General features: G+C 43.5%; 1 protein-coding gene across 1 annotated transcript; it reads left to right on the top strand.

Annotated features, from left to right (window-relative positions):
- The first annotated feature begins 453 nt into the window (after positions 1 to 453).
- SLC6A1 (solute carrier family 6 member 1) lies at positions 454 to 20,592 on the top strand. Its single transcript, XM_005149379.4, has 14 exons — positions 454 to 805; positions 1,509 to 1,640; positions 3,032 to 3,132; positions 4,785 to 4,894; positions 5,013 to 5,145; positions 6,308 to 6,442; positions 6,560 to 6,663; positions 6,953 to 7,077; positions 9,256 to 9,368; positions 11,470 to 11,601; positions 12,166 to 12,268; positions 13,471 to 13,571; positions 15,589 to 15,756; positions 18,137 to 20,592. The coding sequence occupies exons 1-14, from the start codon at positions 571 to 573 to the stop codon at positions 18,239 to 18,241; spliced, it is 1,797 nt and encodes a 598-aa protein (XP_005149436.1). The 5' UTR covers positions 454 to 570; the 3' UTR covers positions 18,242 to 20,592.
- The last annotated feature ends 4,859 nt before the right edge of the window (positions 20,593 to 25,451 follow it).

Genomic DNA, 25,451 nt, shown 5'->3' with positions numbered 1-25,451 from the left:
AGAATGGTCTGAGTTAGTAGGGAGCTTGAAGCTCATTCAGTTCCAACCCCCTGCCCCAGGCAGGAACACCTTCCACTAGAGCAGCTTACTCCAAGCCCCATTCAACCTGGCCTTGAACACTGCCAGTGATGGGGCAGCCACAGCTTCTCTGGGCAACAGTGAATAACTATGGGTTGGAGATTGTTTTGGGCAACTCTGTTAGTTCTACTCTGCTTTCCTATGGAACCAGTAAGAAAAATTCAAAAGGCAGAGCCAAGCTCTTTGATGATACCCCAGCAATGCAGAGCTCTGTGAGCAGAGAGGTCCCTGGTCACTGTCAGTCTTTAGGCTGGCTCAAGTCCTGCTGAAGGGTTCTGAATTCTGTGGCTTGTGTTTTCCAGGTGGGGCCAGCAGTGGGTGTAGGACTGCAGACTAGCTCTCAAGCCATCCAGACCACTGTGGGGCTCAAGGGCACCGTGCTGTCCCTGCCCACTGGGGTGACTGCCAGCCGCAAAACTGCTGTCCACGTGGACTGGGGCCGAAGTCTCTCGCCCGGCTGCTGCCAGAGCCTCGCCAGCCAAACCCAGAGACATGGCGACAAATGGGACCAAAGTGGCAGATGGACAGATCTCCACCGAAGTCGATGCTTCCATCACCAATGACAAGCCTAAAACCTTGGTAGTAAAAGTGCAGAAGAAGAAGACAGATCTTCCAGACCGAGACACTTGGAAAGGAAAATTTGACTTTCTTATGTCCTGTGTAGGGTATGCCATTGGCTTAGGGAACGTGTGGCGGTTTCCGTACCTTTGTGGCAAGAATGGTGGAGGTATGTTTGCTGTTTTGTTCTTACAACCTCTGGTATATTTGTGTATTAGAGTTCACTATAAGATTTACCAGTAAAACAGAACTTGGGTTTAATAGCTTTTCAGCTCTATAGGTGGGGTTTGGGTTGGGTTTCTTTGTTTTACACTTGCCCAGGAAGGCTGGAGCCATTTTGGAGTGTGGTGCTCTGCTTTGAGGTCTGCTCTAGAATGTACTCTAAATTCTATTTGGCAGGTGCCCTTCAAAGACCATAAAGGATTAAAGCAGAACTAAAGCACATTGCCCTCTAACCCTCCAGAGCCCTCTCTTTTGGATTAAGTTCTTGAGAGGATTGTATATGGTTTGTCATACTGACTCTGAGCTCACCATGAAAAGCTAACTCCAGCTGGAAAGCAGCCAGTTCTTCTTAAAGCCTTTATGCTATCTGCATGCTCCTGGGATAGATGAAGGCAACAAAATATTCAGTCTTTGGGATTTTAGCTTCTTACTTAAACAGAAAATATTTACATGGTAGGAGATGCATTTTCCTCCTTATTTTCACCCTTTGGGATACTGGTTCAGAAATGTACATGTGCTTTCCACTAACTCCTGAAAAATTACATTTAAGAGTAAAGAAAAAGTTTCTTTTCACATATGATAGGGATAGAAACAGTAGAAACAGTTGTGTTTTTCTTCACTGGAACAGACCTTTTCTTGTTTCTCTTTAGGTGCATTCCTGATTCCCTATTTCCTTACTTTAATTTTTGCTGGAGTGCCACTGTTTCTTTTGGAGTGTTCCCTTGGTCAGTATACATCCATAGGAGGCCTTGGAGTGTGGAAGCTTGCTCCCATGTTCAAAGGTACAGTCAGACCTGGATAACTTTCCTTTGTTTTCAAGTTGCAGAAGTTGCACAAAGTGACAGGGCAAGGATGTTACTTTAGCCTGTCGTATTTTTACTTACACCACAATTTTCTACAGAAAACCCTAATTTTCTGTGGTGTAACTGACAGTTTGGAACCATGTTAGGGTTCATTCCCCATTACAAACAGAAAAAATTAGGTGTTAGAAATGCAACAAACTTATTTTTGACCTTCAAAAACTTGTATTCCTGTATTTTTTTGTTAGAAGCATATAGAGACTGTTCAAAGTAGCATTTAAATGTAGTAATCATTGTCTGAGCAGGTAGAGAACTCTGTTCACAGCAACCTGGTAAACACTGGCTTTGTTTGAGGTCACCAAGGTTTGTATCTCCTATTCTTTATTGAAATTCAAAAGGCAGACACTTCAAAGATGGCAATTTCATGCTGAATTGCTTAAGACTTTATACTTTGAATTTTAGCTAGTTTGAGGTCTCTCATTGCTGGAACTTCAAGGTTTTAATCTAGGTTCTTCGCAGTCTTGCAAACCTCCCAGACTCTGCTTTTCACCCTCTGAGCCCAAATTCTTTGACATGAAAGAGTTCCTGAGCTGACTCCTGGACCAGTGGAGGAGCAAGTTACACGTTGAGTTACAGATGTGACTATTAGTGAGCATAGCGTGAGCTAGGTCTGTTTAGAGTGGATTTTGTTCTAGAAAATTTATTTGGGAAAACACAGAGAGATAAAAGGGTTTCTGTAGATAACTGCTCGACCAACTGTTGTTGGCAGGTGACACAATGCAAAGTATAGCCCTTGCTTTGCATTATGCTGATTGTTTTGAGCACTTCCTCCTGTAAAGTGTCGTGTGGCAACTCTCACCAGCCTGAATATTTAAAGTCCCCCTGAAGTCTTTACATGGAGTAAAAGACCAGGCATTCTCACTGTGGAGCCCTGATGTTCTGAGATGGCATAATAGCATTATAGTAAGCATCGAGCCCCTTGACCAGTGTAGTAAATGGCTACTGGTCTTATCACACACACTCAATTTGCCTGCATCTGCCAGAATTCTGTTTTGCCAGTTTCTGGCTGAAAATGCCTGTTTCTGGGCACTGCTCTTTGAGGGAACAAGGTTGTTAACTTGGGTGGTGGTTCAGTCATCCATAAATTTAATCTCAGTGTCCAGTGTGTTACAGTGAGCAGTCACAGCTGCTGCTGCTGAGGTTTTACAGGCACTTTTTACTTCCACAGTTTCAACTTAGCATCTACAGAATGTGGTAAACAGTATCTGCCCCATGTGCTGTATTTGTCCTTCTGAACTGCAGCTTTTCGGTTGAGCCTTGTACAGACATTACTAAAAGTTACCTTTTCTTGTTTCTTTTTGTTTTCTTTACAGGTGTGGGACTAGCTGCTGCAGTCCTTTCCTTTTGGCTAAATATTTACTACATTGTGATTATTTCGTGGGCCATATACTACCTGTATAATTCCTTCACCACTGTAAGTGTGTGTGGTGGATGGGGTTGGTATTGCTTGTTGAATGTAAAGCAAGGTCATGTATAGATAGCTGGTCAGTCTGTCTCCCTGTGAAGGTGTGACATTAATACAACACCTACAGAAATTAGTAGGATAAGGCATTTTTTACTAAAATAAACAGAAAACTATGAGAAAAACATTATTTTCCAAGAAGGTCAGTGATGAAAATTAATAAATGGTTCTTTTGGAGCCACAGGCTTCTCTTTCTTACCCATTTATTTGAATTCTCTCATCTTGGTCTTCAGAGCCACAGATCCTTCTTTTAGTTTCCCTTTTAGTTTCACTTCTGCCCTGTAATGACAAGCAGGCCTGCTTGCTTCTCTGCTTTCCTGCCAGGCTGCAACTCCCTGTGCTGGCTCCCCTGACAATGGTGCTAGTACCCCTTTGCCTTTGAGGCTACAGGCCAGTCATTTCCCTGAGAGATATTCTAGTGCGTAACTGGTTTAATTTTGTCTTCAATAGCAGCCATACAAATGTCAGCTCTTTAGGAATTAGTATCATTGTGATCTGTGTTTATAGTGGAGGGCTTTATTAAAAACGCCACATGGAAGAGCTAATTTCATTAGCTCAGAACTTCCATTCATTGGTGTTATTTTTGCCTTTTTTTAACCTTATTTTTAGCTGCCTTTTCTTTTCCCTTCAAGGATGATTCATCAGCTGAGTTGGACTCATCTGATTTGGGGGTTTGGTCATCTGAGGAAGCATTCTTACTTAAACCTCAATAATTAATGCGTTATTGTTCAGTTGTTGTCTTTTCTACCAGTTTTGTGCATGCTTGCGTGCTCCTGGCTTTAAAGAATTGTCTCTTGGCCAGATTTGCATTAATTACTGCCTGGGAGTGACATGGCCATTTCATTTTGTTCAGCATCAGATTTGTTATCCATATGAAAGGTCAGGCCTAGTCTGGCAGGGGTGTGCTGGCTCATGTCAGATGAATATTGACTTCTGATTCCCTTAAAGCCTCTTATCCTTGTATTTAAATCATGCAGTACCCTGATACAACATTTTCTGTGAGAGGAGTTTCCAAGATTAGCCATCAGAAGAATACCGATGTTGTATCTAAACGAAATGAGATTCATTCTAATGGCTATCGTGTGAAAGCAGGTTCTACTTCTCAGAGCTTCTGAAAGATATTGTAATGGACACATGTAGAAAATAATTTTACATTTTCCTGATTGTCCCCTAGCCTGGCAGGGAAATGGAACTCTCTGATCAAGAACTATCACCATCTATCACTTCTAGTGCAAGAAGAGGTAACAGGACCTCCAGGAGGTCCTTTCTGTTGCCCTTGTTTCTTGCCATGCACTCAGTGCATTCTCATGTGCTCAGAGGTGTATCAAACATGTGGGCTGATATATTAAAGAGGGAAAGAGAAATTTCCACATCTGATTCACCCAGCTGATACCATGTTCAGTAACTTCAGTGACAGACATGCTGATACCATGTTCAGTAACTTCAGTGACAGACATGCACCCCAGGGAGATCAGTGCACTGCAGACCTCAAAGTGTGGTAGTTCTCCACTCGACTCTCATTTCTAGGAAAGAGAAACCCGAGGTAATGCTTACTTAAGAAGTGTTTGACTCTTCAGGCTTTTCCCTCTCCCTTTCTTGAACAGACTCTTCCTTGGAAACACTGTGAGAACCCCTGGAACACTGACCGCTGCTTCTCCAACTACACCTTAGCAAATACCACCAATATGACAAGTGCTGTGGTCGAGTTCTGGGAGTAAGCTGACAGTTTTCTCTCTATCATTCCTGCACACATGTGAGGATGAGCTTGTTGTTGTTCGTGCACTACCTTCTGAATTAGTTGTCAAATACACCATTCTGTTGGCTTGTTCTAGACGCAACATGCACCAAATGACGGATGGATTGGAAAAGCCAGGACAAATCCGATGGCCACTAGCAATTACTCTAGCAATTGCCTGGATTCTGGTGTATTTTTGTATCTGGAAGGGGGTAGGCTGGACTGGAAAGGTAAGATTAGGAAGTACTGTAAATGCCTTTCAATTAAAAAATGCCCATTTTACTCATATAGCATGAAAATCCTTGAGGTAAGAGGCACTGGGACAGTTTTGCTGGAACAGCTTTGAAGTGTTTCATTTCTATGTGTCTTGAATTGATACAGCACCATGGGTTTGGAAAGCGGCTCCTCTGTAGCTAGGTCTGGCCACAGTCTTAGATCTTGCTCACTTACAGACTGCTGGGCTGTGCCAGGTATAAAATTGCCTGAACATATGTCCCCTTGTTCCTGGGATGGATATTCCAGCTAGTTTAGATAGCAGTAGAGTGAGGATGCAGTGTTTTGGCTTCAGTGAGAAGCATGCATTTACTGCACAGCTCTTGCTGGACTCAGATATGTAAGTGCTGAAGCTGTATTCCATATAATAGCCTCTTCCCCCCTTTTCTTATGTTGACTGAGAGCTGTAGATGGTCCTTGCCACAGGCGTACTTGCATGCTGTGCTTCTTGGAGTTTGGCTGGCATCTGAGTGCAAAATAGCTTCTACTAATGAATTAAAGGAAATTACGTTGCTGACAAATCTGTCCCTAGGAATGAAAGGGCAACAGCATCTGCTGTTGGCACATGCTCTTCCCGCTCCCCAAAATGGCAGGGAAATGACAAGCTGCAGCCATGTTTCACTGGAGTCTGACCTCGCAATGTCTTTTTTAGAGGGCTTTTGAAAAGGGAAGAGAGTAGGATGCTCTTTATCATAACACAGATGAGGAGTGCATGTGAAAAACAAAAGCAGCTGTCTGAGAGGTGGAGAAATACATTAACAGATGTTGCTCTACAGGCAGGGTACTGGTGCCATGAACCATGGGCTTTTGGGAGCTCCCCTTGTTGTCTACAAAGCATGAAAAGCAAGAGCCCCTTATACAAAAATCCCTTTGTCTCTTCTGTTCCACCTTCAGGGAAGTCGGCAACAGCCACCTGCTTTATAACCATGGTGTTAGGGAATGCTGCAGTAGGCACTCCCCTTTCCCCACCAGGCCTTTCCACTGAGAAATGCTTCCATTTGAGAAGTCAGCCTCAGTTGCTGCTATGGTATTTTTTGGGAGCAAATATTTTCTGAAGTGTTGACAAGCACAGATCATTCTTCCTTCCACACTTACAATGTCTTTATTTCTTCCCATCAGGTGGTATATTTCTCTGCTACTTACCCCTATGTTATGCTGCTTATCTTGTTCTTCCGTGGTGTAACACTGCCTGGAGCAAAGGAAGGCATTTTATTCTACATAACTCCTAACTTCAGTAAGCTTTCAGACTCTGAGGTAAATATTGCACCTGTGGCTACAGAAGTTTCACTGCTACCTGTGCCCCTTGCAGACATCTGACCTGCTCCTCAGGTGCAGACACAGACTTTTATAACCATTGTTTCCTGCAATCAGGTTTGGCTGGATGCTGCCACACAGATTTTCTTTTCCTACGGTTTGGGTCTTGGTTCACTGATTGCCCTTGGAAGTTACAACCCTTTCCACAACAACGTTTACAGGTAAGCAGATGACTGCACTTATTACCATGGCACCTTCCTGTCTCAGCTGCAGCCGGATTCTGTCTTTCTGTGACCTGTATCATTAAAATAAAGTGTAGGCTCAGATCTGAATATTAAATGTTACATCTAACTAGGAATTGGATGTATAACCATGGTTACACTAAAGGGAGAGAGTATGAAATGGAACCCAAACAGAAATCCTAAAAGCATGAAATCTTTTCACAGGCATATACTGATGAATGGTAGCACTGCTTTACCTGCTGCTTAAATCACCTTACCTTTGTTTCAGGGACTCCATCATAGTGTGCTGCATAAACTCATGCACAAGCATGTTTGCTGGCTTTGTCATCTTCTCCATTGTTGGATTCATGGCTAATGTCACAAAGAGGCCTATTGCAGATGTTGCAGCATCAGGTATCCAATGTATTTTTCTATAAGTTGTTTGGTGTCACCAGTTGGTTTTGGTTTGTCTGTTGTATCCAACTGCTTCATGTAATGGTTCAAAATCCCTCCCTCGAAACACTCCTCAGCTCCCTGTCATTTCAGTCACCCTGACTGCGGAAGAGAGAGCATCATTTCCAGGCACCACCAGTGAATCACTTCACACTGAGCAGAGCTCTGCCTGCCTGCCTTCTGCTCTCAAAGCTTTGGTGTGGAGAGTGCTCAGCCAGAAACTCAGCTGGGCTGCACAATGAACACTAATGACTGCGACTTACAGGCGTGCATTCACAAGAGGTGGCAGCACTGTTTGTGACTTCTGTACTCAGCTCAACATCAGGGTGACCCTCACACTACTGGAATTCTTAAAAGCAAACTGAAAGGAGGAGTGATGGTCAGGAGGGTTTTGGAGCCTGTATTCTCAAATTCATTTGGAGTTTTAAATTCCTTTTACTGTTTCTTGCGGTTGAGCCCTTGGAGGTGGATCCATTTCTCACCTCCTCACACTTACAGCTATCACCAGATTTAAGGGGACTTTTACTGTGAAAGTCATTTTGCTCAGGGCAGTAAGATGTTCGTGCAGGAATTCTGCTATTCTTTGCAGTTCCTTGTCTCTCTTGCAGATGAAAAAGCTTAAAGGAGGAGAGCAGATGGCTGCCCTAACCCAGCTGGTGTACCAGATACTCACTTAGCAATTTTGGCCACAGAGAGGGATCTGATAACTGAAAGCTTGGTTGGAAGTCACTGGTGGACAAAACATGCCTTACTATACCAGCAAACATATCCCCTTGGTGAGGTATTTCCTTTGTTAGAAAAGGAGAGAATCAGAGACCTAAAAATAATCTTCAGTAAAGGACACGTACAAAGACAGCAGAAGAAACAATTTGGATGGCACACACTGCTGTCAAAAACTGCTCTGGCAAGTCAGTGGTGTGTGAAATAAGCCTCTTGGATATCTGACACAGACAGAACTATAATGACTACACCTGCAAACAGAACAACATTCTTATATTCTACTAAGCTCCTAAGTACTTTGGAAGATACCAAAGATAACAGATGCACATCACCTCCTGTGGCCACGAATTGCAAAGAATGTTTGGAAACCTGACCTTTTCATTAAGGCTTCTATTTCTCTGTGTAAGCTCAGAAACTGATGCTTCATTTTTGCACCATGAGATGTTGCTTTGTGATCTTTTACCCAGCTTTGTAAGACAACAATATTATTAAAAGCTGTAGCTGCATTTTGGTGGAATGTGTAACAGAGTCAAGAACATATTTATCTCAGGTTGATTTTGCTCTCACCACTGCCACTGGAAGACATTCCAATCATAGGTGCGAGTGCTTCAAAATCTGCATTGCATTTGCTTTGACAGTTGAGGTGTGTAAGGCCAACCCTTCCGTGGTCTGAGAGCTCTGTATGTCCAACCAATGCTCACAGTCAAACCTGCCTTTAATGAAAGGAATGGATGCCCCTTCGGTGAGACATGCTGATTTTCCTTCTGTGATTAGTTAGTTTGCTACAGGTTTCCCTCTTAACCTGAAATCAGCTGGCTTCCAGCTCTGCTATAACAGCAAACCCACCTCCTTCTTTCTCAATAAGGATTTCTATTCTTCCAACACTGTGTCCCCAACAGCACATGACAGGGTTTGCCTGGTCACAACTGGGTAGTTTATTCAAATGTGTATTTTAAGGTAATTAATGGAACAGCAAATGGGAGTGCTATAAATGCTGGTAGTGTCTTCTCCATTTCTGAGCTATCTTTGTTTCTCTTCTGAGCTACTTGGTGCCAAGCTGTAGATTACAGCTCTCAGTTACCGCTTTAGGGAGAAGGCTGATCAGCGCTTGAAGATGTATTCCTACAGGATAACATTCCCTGCCTTTGCTATGCAAAAGTTATCTCTCAGCAGCAGTTTCTGAACTGCATCAAGCCTTTTGGTTGGTGGGTTTGGGTTTTTTGTTTGTTTTGGATGGTTCATTTTAAAAGCAAGATGCATGCACTGACTTCTTGGTCAGTGAACGCTGATGAAGCTGAAATCCTTGATCCAATGATGCATTCATGGCTGAGTCATTCAAATATGCCAAAACATTGACAGAGCACATCATCACACTGCTGGTCAGTCACACTGACGTCTCCTCTCCTGTTTCTCCCCCAGGCCCTGGACTGGCATTTCTGGCTTATCCAGAAGCAGTGACGCAGTTACCCATTTCTCCTCTCTGGGCAATACTGTTCTTCTCCATGTTGCTTATGCTCGGGATTGACAGTCAGGTAAAACTGGTGTAATAACAGTTAACAAAGACACATTTTCTGCAGCTGCATGGTACAAGGTTGGTGCCTCTTTGCATTCTGCACTGCCAGCTCTAAGTGGTGCACGATGGTTTCAGGAATCATCACATAAATGATAAGAGGTATTAAGGAGAGGAGAGACTAAGCGGTTCCAGGAGCCTGGCATAGTGAAAGGCTGATTCTGGGACACTTTTGCTCTTTCATGAACTGTTGGAAGCCTATAAAAATGTGCAATAAATTTCTTCTTTGAACTCTTCCCTGTTTAGTCACAGTATTAAGAATACCTTTGCAATGGTCCTCAGTGTAGGAGACGCTGGGATAAGCTTGACAAGATTTAGATGCCACAAAAGTGACTTCAGAACTTACCACATGGAGCAAAATGATGCAGCACATGTTTCATTTTAAGCATATGAACGTCAGGAGCAAATTCAGGGGACATTAGGCTCATTACTGAGGACATTCTGCATCTTAGTGTGTTCTGAAATCACTTCCCGGGGTAAGGATCAAGAGTTCCTTGGTCCAGGCCTTAGCTGAGTTCTAGATGGTATCTGACAACTGAGAGGACACAACCTAGAGGTTTTGTAAATCCAGATAAGTCATTGCTCAGAGTCACTGTTTAGATTAAAAGGAACAATTAAATAATCCAGTCATACAATAATATAAAAAACCTTATTGCAAAATGAACAAAAACATCACACAAACCAAGAAAAAACACTTTGCACACTCAACTGGACTACGTCCAACAAAACCTTCATTAATTGGTAATACTTTCAACCTAGAGAGCATCTGTATTGTGAACACCAGGAAAGCACTCTGTCTTATCTTGCAGAGTGTCCTTGGAGGGCTCTGTCAGGGAAGTCCCTTCTGCTGCTGCAGTGTTTGGTGATCTGTGTATGACCCATCACAGGCAGAAGTGTTCAAACCATCTACAGCTGCTGCTATCAAACCAGCACCTCACAGTTGTTGGCACAACCCTCAGAGCACAGGAAGGAACAGGGGCCTGGCTGGAATTCCTTAGCTTTCAGTAGAGAAAATCCATCATTTTCTATAAATCCACACTGACTTCAGCCTGTGAACCAAAATACACAAAGACCAAGAGGGCATTTCATCCTGCAACACGAAAGGGAGCTGAATATTTGTTTTCTATTTCTTTGTTTTTCCATAGGCTTTGGGCTTGACATTCAAACCTATTGCCCGATCTGGGGGGAAACTACTGTGAAATTAATTGGGTCAAAAATATTCTTGAAAGACCTTGTCTCTAGGCAACTAACAGCTGAGGAAGGGAGCCTGATATTATTAGAGAGAATCTGTATCTCCAGGCTGTCATGCTTGCTTCATTTCTGTCTGTCAGTGAAGCATTTCATACACTGTCATTTACAGCAGCTGTAACTATTGGTTAAGTTCTGATTGCACTGCTGGAAATGAATAAAACTTTACCTACATCTGGTTTTCATCATTTCAGCCATCATAATGGTAACATTCATATTAAATATATACATGCAGAAAAGACCTGCAACATGGCCATGCTCTGAGTGTGGAGGCTCCCAGCCTCAGAAAAATCATCTCTGGGGAATACAAAAATATCTGATTTATGACATATGAGAATAAATCTTGTGTCGTCAAGCTTCACCCACTAATCTCGTTACTCTGTTCCTGTCTATTGCCTTTCATAGAATCATAGAATCATGGAATAGTTAGGGTTGTAAAGGACCTTCAGATCATCTAGTTTCATGTATGTGAGTATATCACAGGAAGGAGAAGAGTATGTTTGCAAAGGATCTAGGGGTCAAACCTTCAACTGTAGGTCTGTCGTCTTCTACCACAACAACTAGCACTTTATGTTCATCAAAATCATGCTGTAGTTCATAGTTAGGAATTTGGAGTATTTTTCTGTCTGGAAATCTAACTGGAGATCTTTGCAGACAGAAACAAAGATATTCAGAACCACTGCTCCCACTGAAGTGTATTTTCATTTATCATTTAATGGCTGCAGCCTTGTGCCAGTGATGAAAGCTCCTCCCCTAAATGTAATCCTGCTGCTGCAGTGCATTGCACTGTATTGTATTTGTAACTTTTCTTGCAGTTCTGCACTGTGGAAGGATTCATAACAGCTTTGGTGGATGAGTTTCCGAAGTTACTGCGGAATCGGAGAGAAATCTTTATTGCTCTTGTGTGCATTGTCTCCTATCTCATAGGGCTGTCCAACATCACTCAGGTATGTTCTGTAGAACAAGTTATCTTACCTCCAACGGACAGCATATGTTTTTTTTCTCCCATCCCCTGCTCCAACCAGGAATCATGTAAAAAGTTAAAGTGGCAGGGATCTATCAATCATCAACACTATATTTAAAGTCTTCAGGCAGTAACTTTGAAGTGTGAAATGCCTGAAGTCCATGCTTGCAGTTTGTCCTGCTTCATGGTTCAGGTGCCAAGAAAATACACATCTCTCCAGCGTGCCTTACAGCCCAAGAAAGGGTAGCCAGGGGTATTCTCCATTGCTGCTTCCCATCTACTGGACTGCAAACTATTTTGAGAGAAATAATTGTATTATTGAACAAAAATGAGTAAAATGAAATTAAACCAGTTAACTGAATTCTAGCAGTAATCTAATGTTTGTCAGTATTGACCTCAAGTGTTACAAGCTTTCAACATGTTCACCTTCATATACATTAATATGTCCCTAACCTATTTGCCACTGGTAGTTTGTAGCTTGCATTTTAATCTGTCTTGAAACTGGAGCTCTTGCTGCTTATTTTAAAACATCCTTCTTATGTTTTAGGGTGGAATCTATGTGTTTAAGCTTTTTGACTACTACTCTGCCAGTGGAATGAGTCTCCTGTTCCTTGTATTCTTTGAGTGCATCTCGATATCCTGGTGCTATGGTAAACGATGTTTTTACTTTTTCCCATAATTTTTGCACCTCATAAGGATAATTCATCTATTGATTTGTTCTTGTGTGCGTGTTGCCATGCTGAGGGTTGAACTGAGGGTGCCCTTGTTTCATATGCATGTAATTCCACTCAAAATTGTCTTGTGGAAGGTCCTTCTGCCTCTTTAAAACACCCTATGTATAAGCCTAGAAGTCATTAGATACTAAGCTTTTCAGGAATACTAAATAGGTGACATCTCTCTTTTTTTTCTGTCCCACTTACTAGGAAAGCCTGGACATTCCAAGGTGTTAGCTACTGCTGTTCTTGACATAGTGACTTGGGTCTTTTGAGCTCTGTCAAGTTCAACTACCAGGAATGACTCAGTCACTCTAGAACCTTGTATCTTTGTAATTGCCCTAAAATATCCAGAAGTCTGGACTGGCAAGCTCTGGGTGCTAAGATTGATGAATAATGTATCACATTCTTGCAAAAATATTTGTGCATTTAACCTTAGTTCTGTGTTAGCTCATCCAAGGACCTACTCTATGATTACTGAGGCACTTCAGTTTATACGACAAAACTGACTCAGAGCTAGATAAATGAAGTCCTTCTGCTTAAGAGGCTAGAACAGCATTTTTTAGCTCAGCGATACCACATGTGAATCCAGCAAATAGGAATGGAAAAATACACCAGCTAAATAATGAAGAAATCAAAGCTAAAAATAAAACCATTATTTTTAGGAGATGCTGAAGTGCCGGTAGGTAACAGCAGCAGCAGAAGGGCCACTCCGATTTCATACACAGCTCTGGTGTATGTGCAGCCACACAGAGGAAAGCTGCTTAACACAAGGATGGGTTTGTTTTATTTTTAATTGAACTGGTAAAATACCATTCTGAATCTCTTGTTCTAAGCAGACTTAGAGTTGAAAAGAAACAAGTGTGTTTGCTGCATCTGACCTTCAGATGTACAGACTTCCTCATGGGAAGAAGTTTGCTGGTCACTAATTACGATGTGCTGGAATGAGAGCAAACGATTCTTAGTGCTTTTGAGCTGCACTTTTCTTTCCCATTCAGACCGGTGAAAAGTTATGTTGGGGTCTGTATAGAGCTTCCGAATACACCTCATTATGTATGAGAGTGCCTCTCAAAACCACTGAGCCATCAACTGACAGTTACCTGACATGTTTCTTTACTGTTTCTTATCTCTCTCTTTAGGTGTTAACAGATTTTATGACAATATCCAAGAGATGGTGGGATACAGACCCTGCATCTGGTGGAAACTCTGTTGGTCATTTTTCACTCCTATCATTGTGGCAGTAAGGAAACAACTTTCATTATATGATTCAAGGATGTGAATAAGGTCGCCTGAGTACTACAGTGTGGTCATTTCCATCCCCACAGGTTCAGATTAGCTCTGACCTCATTCCCCTTTGAAGGATTTGAGCAATTCCACTGAAGGCAATAGGCAAAACCCAGTGTCACTAAAGGAAACCTGGGCCCTAAGATGAGAAGCCTGTGCAATTGCAAGACTTGTATTAGTCCCCTGGAAATGGTATCGAGTCAAGAGTTTGATTAGTAGAGATAGAAGAATGTAAGAAATAAACATGGCCCATTTCTTGTATTCTTGGACAAAATTTAGCAATCTCTCTGAAGTCTGAATTTTCCATCTGTACAAAAATGCCCACACTTTGTAAACTGGATTCCTCCACAGGCACTATTGTGGTAACAGGCTGGGGTTATGCACTGATGTTCTTCTGTCATGGGATTCAGCTCAAACAACGTTGCTACTGGGTTTTCTGGCAAACCTTGCAAGGATTTTGTGCACTGGAAACCCCAGTACAGGCTCTTCCCAATTCCAGCCTTTGTCCAGTTAAGCCCATACAGTACATTTTGAAATAATCAGTTTACTACACATAATTTTAATGCAGTACTGAAAACCTGTAATCAAGTAGACACTATTGCCCATGACACAATGCTTCCTACTCACTGACATTTCTCTGGTAGCCCCATGTAATAGCCACAGAAAAGCAAACAAAAATCACTGAAGCAAGGTACAGAAATGAGTTTATACAGAGGGCTCCTTGATTCATCTCTACCCAGGTGAAGGCAGCTTTCATGTTTCTGAAAATTAGCATTCAGGAAGGCAAAAACCTGCATTCTGTTGATTTTAGATCATTTTTTATTTTATCAAAGATGGCTGGGCAGAACAGTAGGCAGATGACCAACACTGTGTGTAAAAGCTTACCACATCTCTTCTGTCTTTGAAAGTCTTCAGCAGAATTTGTTGTCCAGTGTAGTGATGTGCCAGTAAAATCTGCCTCTCTGCATTCTCCTCTATGGGAATGGATTCTGCACAATGCCTGAACCTGGGATCAGAACGAGCTTCCTCTTTTGCTGGTTCAGCTTGGCAGGTTTCCCTGATGGAAGGGGCCAGGATAGGAGCCTTGCTTGGGAACTTAGAGTTAAAAATACCACGTTTGCACGTCATCTGTGTGAAACCAACACAAACACAACCCACGGGTGCTGCTCAGTGGTGCAGTGTACATGGGTGTGCGTGCAGTGTTATTCCCTGGGACCCCATCTTTCCCAATAGCCCCCTTCCCTCTGATTTTGTGCAGGTGATCTGAAGACTCTGCTAGTACCAGTGGATTCCCCCTACCAGCGTACCTGGATAATCTGAGATGCAGGTTATGTATGTGCAAATAGAGTTGTTAACTTAAAACATGAAGATTAATTCTGTTAAGAAACTTCTTGGGACACTGTCTCCTCATTGCTGAACAATTCAGAGTGGTTTTTGAGTTTCACAGGCTAGGATCTGTTACACAGACAAATCTGTAACTACTCACCCAACAGCAGGTTCCATTCTGACTGCCCTTGTTTTCCAGTATGAGTTTGTTCAGAGGATCTGAGCATTATCAAAGCCTCTGGGCCAAGCACTCTTAGATATTGATATTAGAGATGGCAATGCAGACCCAGGTTTGAAAGAGCCTCCAGGACTGCACTGCTGGCCAGTACAGTAGAGCTGTACTGATACCATTATTCCAATAGGAAAGTTATTGGAAACAGACAAACAGTTCCATTCCATGTACACATTCCCAGACTCAAGGTTAACTGAGCAGGGAAGTGGTCAGTGCAGAGGACTGATGTTTACCTATTTTCTGCAACCTCCACTTGGAAGAGTGACCTGCAGGCCCCATCTACAAGCCAGTGTCCAGTGACCATCACCAGGGATCAGAGGATCCTTGCCTCGATCAAAAAGTCAATCCAGAAAAACTCTTGAACAGAACACTCTGGAAATCTCATCCAAATCTTCTTTTCCACTGTATTTTGCAGGGAGTCTTTCTCTTCAGTGCTGTCCAAATGACTCCACTCACAATGGGAAGTTACGTTTTCCCAAAATGGGGCCAAGGGGTTGGCTGGTTCATGGCTTTGTCTTCCATGGTGCTGATCCCAGGCTATATGGCATACATGTTTCTAACCCTGAAAGGCTCCTTAAAACAGGTAAGTCTCTCTTTCTCCTGACTGCATGATTTCACCTGGTAAGACCTATGCACACTGATCAGAAACTGCTGGGCAGGTCTTTTCTGCTGTGTGTTTCCTGTGGCCTCATTTGCTTAGTCCAGTTAATTTACATTGAGCTGAAAAACATAAAACCAAGGACCAAACAGACCAAAGACAAGGCATTGTCTGTAGCATCTGTTGTTAAACACATCTGTCCTTATCTCTGGGCTTTGAGAGTTCCAGATGCTTTGCAACCCAGCTGCTTACACCCAGAAACCAAAGTCGCAGTTTAGCAAGTATGTAAATTTGTCCTTACTAACACAAGCCATGCTGTCATGTGTCAAAGCAGGTGATGCTCTAAGGAACTGGAATCAAGCTGGAAACTGGACTAAACCCACCTAACTCACATTTCCATGAGTCTGCTCGCAGTGATCCTATTTAGCATCTCCCTGCAGTGTGTTGCAGGTTACACCTGTGGGTTACGCTCCCTGCCTTTTTCTGCTGCAACTCAGAGGAAGTACATGTAAAATCTCAGGAGCATATTTTGTGACTTATGTCTTAGGACTGTCCTTCCCTTTAGTCTTTATTTGAGGGATTTCTGTGAGCTTTATTTCTTCTGTTATTTCTGAAGAGCATTAGAGACCTTCTTCCCATGGCACTGTGCTTTTAGCCTCTCCCAGTTTCCTTATTCCATCTGTTAAAAGAAGATGACACTTCCCACATAAGAGATGCTTAAATCTGTTTTAGAGTCCTTGGAGAAACGCTCCTCAAGCAATGTGAGCTGGTCACACTGCCCAAAGCCCGCACACTGCCCAGTAACCACTTTGTTTTCTTTAAGCTGGTGCATCCTCAGTTTTCCCTCTCAGCCAATAATCTCTGTGTACCAGGCCCTTTCCAGCACAAGGGTTTGAAACGCGCATCCCTGTCCTCTGTGGCTGTGGGAACCAAAGATTGTCAGAAGGAATCTGTTGCAGTTTCTGGAACATTCTAAAGTCAGCTGACATAGCCCTCTTTGCAAAGGGACAGATGATCCTAAGCAGAATTGACAAGCAATGCTCAGACCTTGAGCCAAATATTTCTCTTCATAGATCATAGACTCATAGAATAGTTAGGGTTGAAAAGGACCTTAAGGTCATCCAGTTCCAACCCTCCTGCAGGGCAGGGACACCTCACACTAAACCATATAACCCAAGGCTTCATCCAACCTGGCCTTGAACACTGCCAGGGATGGAGCATTCACAACCTCCCTGGGCAACCCATTCCAGTACCTCACCACCCTAACAGTAAAGAATTTCTTCCTTATATCCAGTTTAAACCTCTGCTGTTTAAGTTTCAACCCGTTACCCCTTGTCCTATCACTAAAGACTCAGTGTCTTTTTCTTTTGCCTGCTTCCCCTTAGCCCCTGCACTTTGAGCAGCTTTCCTTTAGTTTGATGGAAACATTTACATGCAAACAGAGAATTGTTGCCCTAAGATACAGCTGCTTCTTGGGCAGAGTTGTGCAAGACTACAGTAAAATTCCTCATCTCAATCTTGCTGTGGGTTAAGGTCTCGTTTTTGAAGCATTGACAAATTATGATTAGATAATAGAAGGAACCTACAACATAATGATAAAAGCTGGGCTCTAGATACAAGTGTAAACTAGGCAGGTGCTCTTCCTGAGTGGAGAACACAAAAGGACTAGGAAAGACAGAAGTAAAGCAATCTTAACTGCAAGTCTACTTCACTTGTATCCTTGGAGGCAGTAACCCCCAGAACCTGCTGCCAACACTCTCTAGTTCCCTCTGGTCACCATCATGTCTGCAATCCAACTTTGAGTCCCTGCTGCAGCCTCTGTGCTGTGCCTGTGGCTTGCTGCAGTCCCTCCTCTGCCCCACATGGCCTCTCCTTGATTCTGTTCCCCAGGCATGCTCAGCTGGGAATGCCGGGGGCATAGACTGCTTTGCAGGTGGTCTCCAAACTCACTGTCATGTCCAGAACATAGCTAAGACTAGTTCTAGTACTCGGCTCACTGCCTTTTTGGTTCCTTGGGAGAGAGACAGTTTTTCTCATTTTCATAGAATCAGAATTCCAGCCTGGTTAGGGTTGGAAAGGACCTTAAGATCATCCAGTTCTAACCCTGCTGCCATGGGCAGGGACACCACACACTAAACCATGGCACCCAAGGCTTCATCCAACCTGGCCTTGAACACTGCCAGGGATTGAGTATTTACCACTTCTCTGGGCAGTGCCTCATCACCCTCACAGTAAAGAACTTCTTCTTTATATCAAACCTGAAATTAGTTCTAATTCCTGGGCAGAAGTGGTTCAGGTTGCCTTTAAAAGCCAGCCACCCAAATCCCTTAGTTTTTTGCCTGCCTCACATTTGTTGTTCTTTCAGCGCATCCAAGTGATGATTCAGCCAAGTGAAGACATCACTCACCCTGAAAACGGGCCAGACCAGGCCCAGCAGAGCAACTCTGCAAACAAAGAAGCCTACATCTAAACTTCTCTATTGTCGAAGCACCAAGACAACTCCAGAACAACAAAAAAATATGGTTGAATATGACCACAAATTCATGTCCGAGAATATAATTACCTACCTCTAGTGGCAAAAAAAAAACAAGAAAAAAACAAGAAAAAAAAAGACAAAAGGTCATCTCCACCACAAGGGAATAGCCATGGGCGTGATCCACCAGTGCGCGAGCTCACACGTTGAGTGTTCTGTGTTCTCTGGCAACCCATAGACTGTTAATGTTTTTATCCTTTCACAATAATAGTTGCATATCTTGGAATTTGTAAATTGATGTGCCGAGACCTTTTTAATCTACCTTTTAGCAGGACTATTTGAAGTTTTGTGCTGCTGATTTTTAGTAGTTTATCACTATTTCTTACCGCTCAATCCCAAGACTGTTATTTCTGACTTTACAGGAGTAAAATTCAGTTTGGAGTTGTTTTGTACAAAAGAACGAAGTATTTTGTAAACAAGTGATTTCCAGTGAAAGTCTGCCCTTTAACTTGGTTCCAGTCGAGGCCATTTGAAGGGGAAGAGTCTTCCTTCAGTTAACAGCAGACACATTCCTCTATACACATTCCTTTATGCACTTTCCTAGTGCAGTTGAGTCCCGTGGCTGTTTGGCCGCCCAGCACAACACTGCTCTAAGTGCTACCTGCACTTCTTCTTTCAGGATACCTTTCAGATACGATTATAAATGTCTTTTAAAATCCATATACTGTTTCTGATGAAAAAGAGCATGTCTTTGTGAATCAATGCGACACAAGCCGCAGATGTTAGAGGCAAAAATATGTCTTCTTTAGCAATATAAGAAATAATATCCAAGAGCTCTTAAAGATTCCCAGGAGTAAAAGAAATACCAAGTACTCGCAACTCGAGCTCAGAGTACTTGAGTTTCTATCATGCTGTTACGATTCTACTATTATAGCATTGCCACCAAAATAGAAACCAAACCAATGGCCTCAAGAGTGAAGCTCATCCTTGCAGCTCTAACGTAGGGTTCAATCCACAACTGGTCTTTCAAATCTGTTCAAGGACTTTTAACAGTTTCTAATAAGCAAATTATGAAATATGGCTCGATAGCACTTTGAAAACAGTTCTATTTTTATTTACCTATTATTTGTGGTGATGAAGGTGTGAGGGAAGTTGGTTCCATGCTACAAGAGTCTGCAGTGTGGGCTTGGTCGGCATTTGCCACACAGGGAGAAGGGCCGAGAGGTGCTCCCAGTGAATCCCTGTGTGTGTTAAATGCCATGGCCAGCCCCATGTGGTGTTTCTCGTTTGGCAGCTATATGACAGACACAGCGGATTCTGGAAACTGCAGTAGTTGGTGTTTGATTGTAAATGACTGTGACAGAACTGTGCAATGAAACATGCTTTTCAGCAGATTTTTGTGCAACGTACAATGTTAGATAGCACAATTTATGTAGAACTACTACGTGAAAAACATGTTAACTGTGAATGTTGGGTTTTTCGTTGTTTTTGTCTGAAGGTGACAACCATATTCTTGCAATAAGGTATTATTCTCAGAATGTCAAGCACATCATTGTAGAAATACTATATATATATAATACACATGTATTTCAAATGATATCATAAAATCTCTGAGTATGTTTGCTAGATTCTAAACTCTTTCATACATAGATCAACTGTAAAATACAATGAGACCTAAGCTACATCCTAAACAGCTATAGCTGAAATGCAAAAGTCCTGTAAGTCTTTGGGATTTAGAGGAAACCTGTCCATCCCACACCAACATCCCAAATGATCCATACACATCCTAATTGTGACTTTCATTAGACTAAGGATAAAAACTCCAACTTCCTCTTTCTTGTTTAATGTAACCAAGTCCCATGTTGTTCTAAGACAAATGCAGTATTTAATGTTTGATTGTAAACAATTATGACCGATGTTTGACAGACCTGCTCTTTAGCAAAAAGCTGTACAAACGTATCATATAGCACAAACTAGTGTTGTAGAACTACTGTGTGTAAACTGTGAATAGCTGTATCTTTTTTGTAGTACTTGCCCTGAAAGAAAAGATTATTGTATGATCATGTAAGCTTTTTGCAATAAGGAAATATCTGAACACCAAGCAAATCTATCTCTATATAAAAATATATATGTAATATATGCATATTCAAAAATATATACAGAGCCTGTTTAAAAGAGTACAGTATTATTTAGTAAATTGCAACCTGTTCTATGGACCAAATGTAAAATATTTATAAATTAAGATGCATTTTAAATGTCTATAAACGGTGTCATAATTAAAGCACGATTGTTATGTAAGTTTCCAAGAGTTTAGAGGACAAAGAATAAAGGTTATATTATACATTAAATGCTGAATTTTGCAGTGTTTCATTGGACAAAACCAGGGTGTGGCATTCTCTGTTTCATGTATTTATATAAAAATACATCTATTTATATAAATTTATACATTTAGACATATGCATGTATGAATCCATGCTATTTCTGTAGTTAGTACTTGCACTCCTTGCACAGAAGCTGCAGAGGTGGCAGTTACAGCTCTACCTGGCATCCTGCTGTGTGAGCACTCCTGCAGGGAAATGCAGAGCAGGGCCTCGAGCAGGCCTAGGGAACAACCTGGATTTGGAATGCTCTTGGGGTAGGTTTCTGGGGATACTTTGTGGTGTGGCAGCATCCAAAGCCACTGGGTTTGAAGCTGTTACTGAGGAGCTGAAGCCAGTGGACTCATGAAGCAGAGGCCTGACACTAACCGGACAGATTATACGCTTATAAAAGTCATTGCTCTCTGTATCAGCTGCCATGGCAGCGTGAGAAGAGGTCGAGCAAGTTGCACAGCAGTCACCCTTACATCTGTGCTGTGCAGTGCTGCTGAGGAGTAGAGTGCTCCTGTGCTCTGAATTGTGTTATCTAACGACAGAACTGGAGCAGGACATCATGCTGGGGAAGAACTGATGCCATCCAGAGAACTTGATTAGAATTGAAAACTCCCCTGATAGAAGAGTCTAAAATCATAGACTTCAAATTCAAAATGCTGACCTTAGAACAGAGCACTCCAATGTACAGGAGTGGTCAGATCCTGCTGCTGCTTATCCAACAGGCTGGGGAGGAAGGGCAGCAGCATGTAGGGATCCCAGTTTGTCCTGGAAATGGAGGAAGGAGCAACTTTGATTCTGTTGAAATACAGAGGAACATTTAAACCACCTTTAATGTTTAGTTCATGGACATTGTGGTTTGTATTCATGTCCTGCTGCTTTCACACTGTACTGGAAGACAGCGGAAGAGAGCCCAGTGCCTAAAGGAGACAAGAAGAAACCTGGAGAGGGGCTCTTGCCTAGGGGCTTCTGACAAGGGCCTGTAGAGACAGGCCAAGGGGAATGGCTTTAACCTGCCAGAACAGGGGAGACTGAAATGAGCTCTTAGGCAGAAGCTCTTCCCTGTGAGGGTGCTGAGGCGCTGGCACAGGGTGCCCAGAGAAGCTGTGGCTGCCCCATCCCTGGCAGTGTTCACGGCCAGGTTGGACACAGGGGCTTGGAGCAAGCTGCTGCAGTGGAAGGTGTCCCTGGCCGTGGCAGGAATTGGAACTGGATGAGCTTTAAGATCCCTTCCAACCCAAACCGGGCTGGGGTTCCATGAGCGCTGCAGCAGCACGAGGCAGCCCCAGTTGGGTGCTGGTGCTGGGCAGTCAGCGCAGCACAAGGCGTCCAGCTCAGCTGAGGAGAAGGGCCCCTGTTGAAGGGTATTATGTTAGTGCTGTGATATTTCCGTGTGCTCCTGGAGGAATTTTCCCTTGCTGTGCTGCAGAAATCCCAGCAGCGATTCGACAAGAAAAATGCAAAGAAGGTCACTTCTTCCCTGCAGGGCTGCAGGATGCCCTGGGAGAAAGCCACGTCCTTGCTCGTCAGGAGTATTAGTTCAGCTACATGTGCTTTTGTTCTAAAATAACACTGCGTTGCTTTTGGGGGTTTTTGTTTGTTTTAAGCCTGGTTATTATTTCTGGTTTGTTCTGCTCAGGCCACCGAGGCATTACCATTAACTATTAGAATGACTCCCACTGCTGGCTGGTTCCCGGGATGCTGGGTCATCCCCAGAGGCATGGCTACGCATTCCAGTGCAGACGGGCTCATGCTTACCACAGGCTGGAAGTAAGCATGGAGTAGCATCTCCTTCCTGCCAACACCCCTCCTTGGCCACAACCTCATATGGTACCTGCCATTGAATGCAGCAGGGAACAGCAGCAATGGGTTGCACTGAAACATTTGGACATTCACGTCTTGGTCCTTTCCACTTCCTGCCAGATTCCCAACAAAGAGGAGTCTCAAATCCGCTATGTAGCTGCCTAGAAAAGAACATGCACAGGCAGCCATGGGGAGGAAAGCAATGCCACAAAAGTCTCATTTCCCAGGAATCCAAACTGATCAACTCCAACTAAGCACAAGCTGCAGCAGCTGCCAACCCGCTGTAGCTGCTGCTCTTACCTTAGTGTGGGTGGGTGCCACACCACCATGAATTAACCGGTTTCACCCCTCACTCATCAGAGTGAGAAGGAAGGCACCAGGCTTTACATTCTAAAGGCTGCCTAGGAATAGCTTAACTAAAACTGATGAGACTGAGGCAGGAGGGTGGTCATTACCCTCATTACCATTTTTCCTGCATGTTTTTCCAGGCTAAAGCTTCCATAGTTCCTCTCTTCTTCCTATGAAGTTAAACTAATGAAAAGGGTCAGAGCATGAAGGGGAATTATATGGGGTAAAGTGAGACATGACATTAGTCCTGCCACAGAGCTCAGGCTTCTGATGAAGCTGATGTGAGTACTGCCACTTGGCAGCCCTGCCTCTACAAGTTGAGGCCAGCCAATAATTCTGCCACTCTTTCTTTCCTGCTGACAGTGCTGGGTAATGAACAATTATTCCCCTTGGTTAGCACAGAAATCCAATTGATTTTTAGGGCTACAGAACTGCGTTGGTGGCTTTTGCAATATTGTTCTGAGCAAACACGTGGCATTCATTCAGCAGCTCAAGCTGACCCCTGTGCACATGAAGAGACACAGCTGTGAGCATGTGCTCACACATATGAGCACACACACACATGTGAGCACACAACCATGTAAACACACACAAACACACACTCTTAATTTACCAATGCACTCATTCAAGATACCCTATTTTAAAGTTCATGAGTTGATGAGGGGACCTTAATAGTATCTTGCAGCTGAAGAGCTGATCATTGTTTTCCCCAGGTTTGCAAATGGTCTCACATTAAAATCAGTGGCAAATATTTCTGAGTATCAAAAAGGCTGAAGTAATCCTGTGAATTATTTGTGAGTCATAAGTACACGATGGTGCTAAAGGTGCCCAATGCTGCCTAAAACAGCAGGACAGGATGGCTCAGGCATTATCATGAGGGCAAAACCTGATGTGTTTTGCCAGCAATGGTGCTTCAGTCATGTTGGAATGGCTGCTTTACATGTCTTGGGATATAAATAGCTGAAAAGTGTTTATAAACACTTTAAAGTAACAGTGGGTACAAAAATAGCCAGAACGTACACATCGCATTTTTGTCTGGACCCTCTTCTACACTTTACCAACCTGGACACTCAGTGATGGGAGGAGAATGAAGATGACTGGAACAAATCACTGTCTTATTACCTTCAGTCAGTGCAATTTCTGCTCATTATTCTAAAGCATCCTGGGAACATCTAAACAAGTTTAACATAAAGAGAAGGATAAGAAGGAGGCTTGTTTTCATCTACTAGACGGTTTCCCAGACATCCCTGGCAATACCATCTGCAAACACATTTTAACAGCCCTGCCCTCCCTGCAGGTGAGTACACATTGCTCTCCCCACACACGCAGTCAGGTAACGTTAACTACAACCAATAGAGCCAGTAGGTGACCCCTGCTCAGCCACCAGCACTGGCACTGGGGCAGGACCAATAACACCAGTTGAGGCAATGGCTTGGAACCAGCGGGTCCCACAGCATGGTGGGGCATGGCTCTGCCCCAGGGCTCAGTCCTGAGAAACAACTGAGATTCCTGCTGCCAGGATGCACCTCTGGGCATCTCTGGAGCTCCACCAGCAAAATCCCTGTCCCAGCACACTCAGTTGCTGAAACTATTACCTTGTGTACATAAAGCTATTTGGTACTGCAGGAGGGGAACCAGCTACCCTGGAATGACAGAGGAGTGTTTGATGAAGATCTTCCCTGAGTAAAACAATAAATCTCTCTGAGAATACAAGCCAGAGCGTCAGGTTGTGTTAGGGAATTATTTCTAGGTCACTTGAGTTCACTGCGCTGCACTGCAAATCCTTCACTGAATGGTGACCAGAACAATTAATCACGACACTGGAGAGAAGCACCAACCCGCACTGGAGGCGGCTCACTTTGCCTTAGAAGTGGCAGAGCTCAGAGGCTTTTAACCTGCTCTTTACCAGCTGCCAACACATGACCTTTCCTGCAGAGCTGCCCCCAGACTCAGGCTCAGGCTGGGGGGGTAAGGGTGACCTTTCCCAGCCTGGTTGCTCCTGCTGGGATCCTGTCAGGATTTGCTTCAAAATTACAAAATCAGACTTGGATTTGGGTTAAAACCCACTCCACCTCCACCCTCCGGCACTGCTTGGGGTAAATGAGCCCCTCCTTCTGTTCCTCTTGCTCCTGAAGACACTGAGCTTCCAGCAGCTGATCCCAGTGACTGAACAGGTCCAAGCTGGGAACAAGCTAGAGAAGGAAAACTGTTCAGCCTGGAGAAGAGAAGGCTGCATGGAGACCTCATAGCAGCCTTCCAGTATCTGAAGGGGGTCTGCAGGGATGCTGGGGAAGGACTCTTCATTAGGGACTGTAGTGATAGGACAAGGGGTAACGGGTTGAAACTTAAACAGCAGAGGTTTAGGCTGGATATAAGGAAGAAATTCTTTACTGTGAGGGTGCTGAGGCACTGGAATGGGTTGCCCAGGAAAGCTGTGAGTGCTCCATCCCAGGCAGTGTTCAAGGCCAGGTTGGATGAAGACTTGGGTGCCATGGTTTAGTGTGAGGTGTCCCTGCCCATGGCAGGGGGGTTGGAACTGGATGATCTTGAGGTCCTTTCCTACCCTAACCATTCTATGATTCTTGCACTACTGAATCCCCACTGGTACAGCTTAACCGTGAGGTCTGCGGGGGATCACTGGGAGACTTCACAACACAGAGAAACAGCTGGACTCATGCTCATGGGGA

This window comes from Melopsittacus undulatus, chromosome 9 (assembly GCF_012275295.1).
Source record: "Melopsittacus undulatus isolate bMelUnd1 chromosome 9, bMelUnd1.mat.Z, whole genome shotgun sequence".
In the NCBI taxonomy this organism is placed as follows: domain Eukaryota; kingdom Metazoa; phylum Chordata; class Aves; order Psittaciformes; family Psittaculidae; genus Melopsittacus; species Melopsittacus undulatus.
Note: the sequence above shows the minus strand (reverse complement) of the source record. Positions and strands in the feature narration are given on the sequence as shown.

Excerpts from the sequence above, each read along its gene's own strand:
- SLC6A1 (XM_005149379.4), top strand. The coding sequence starts at position 571 with ATGGCGACAAATGGGACCAAAGTGGCAGATGGACAGATCTCCACCGAA. Across the intron at positions 806-1,508 it reads TTGTGGCAAGAATGGTGGAG|GTGCATTCCTGATTCCCTAT; the intron begins GTATGTTTGCTG and ends GTTTCTCTTTAG. Across the intron at positions 1,641-3,031 it reads GCTTGCTCCCATGTTCAAAG|GTGTGGGACTAGCTGCTGCA; the intron begins GTACAGTCAGAC and ends TTTTCTTTACAG.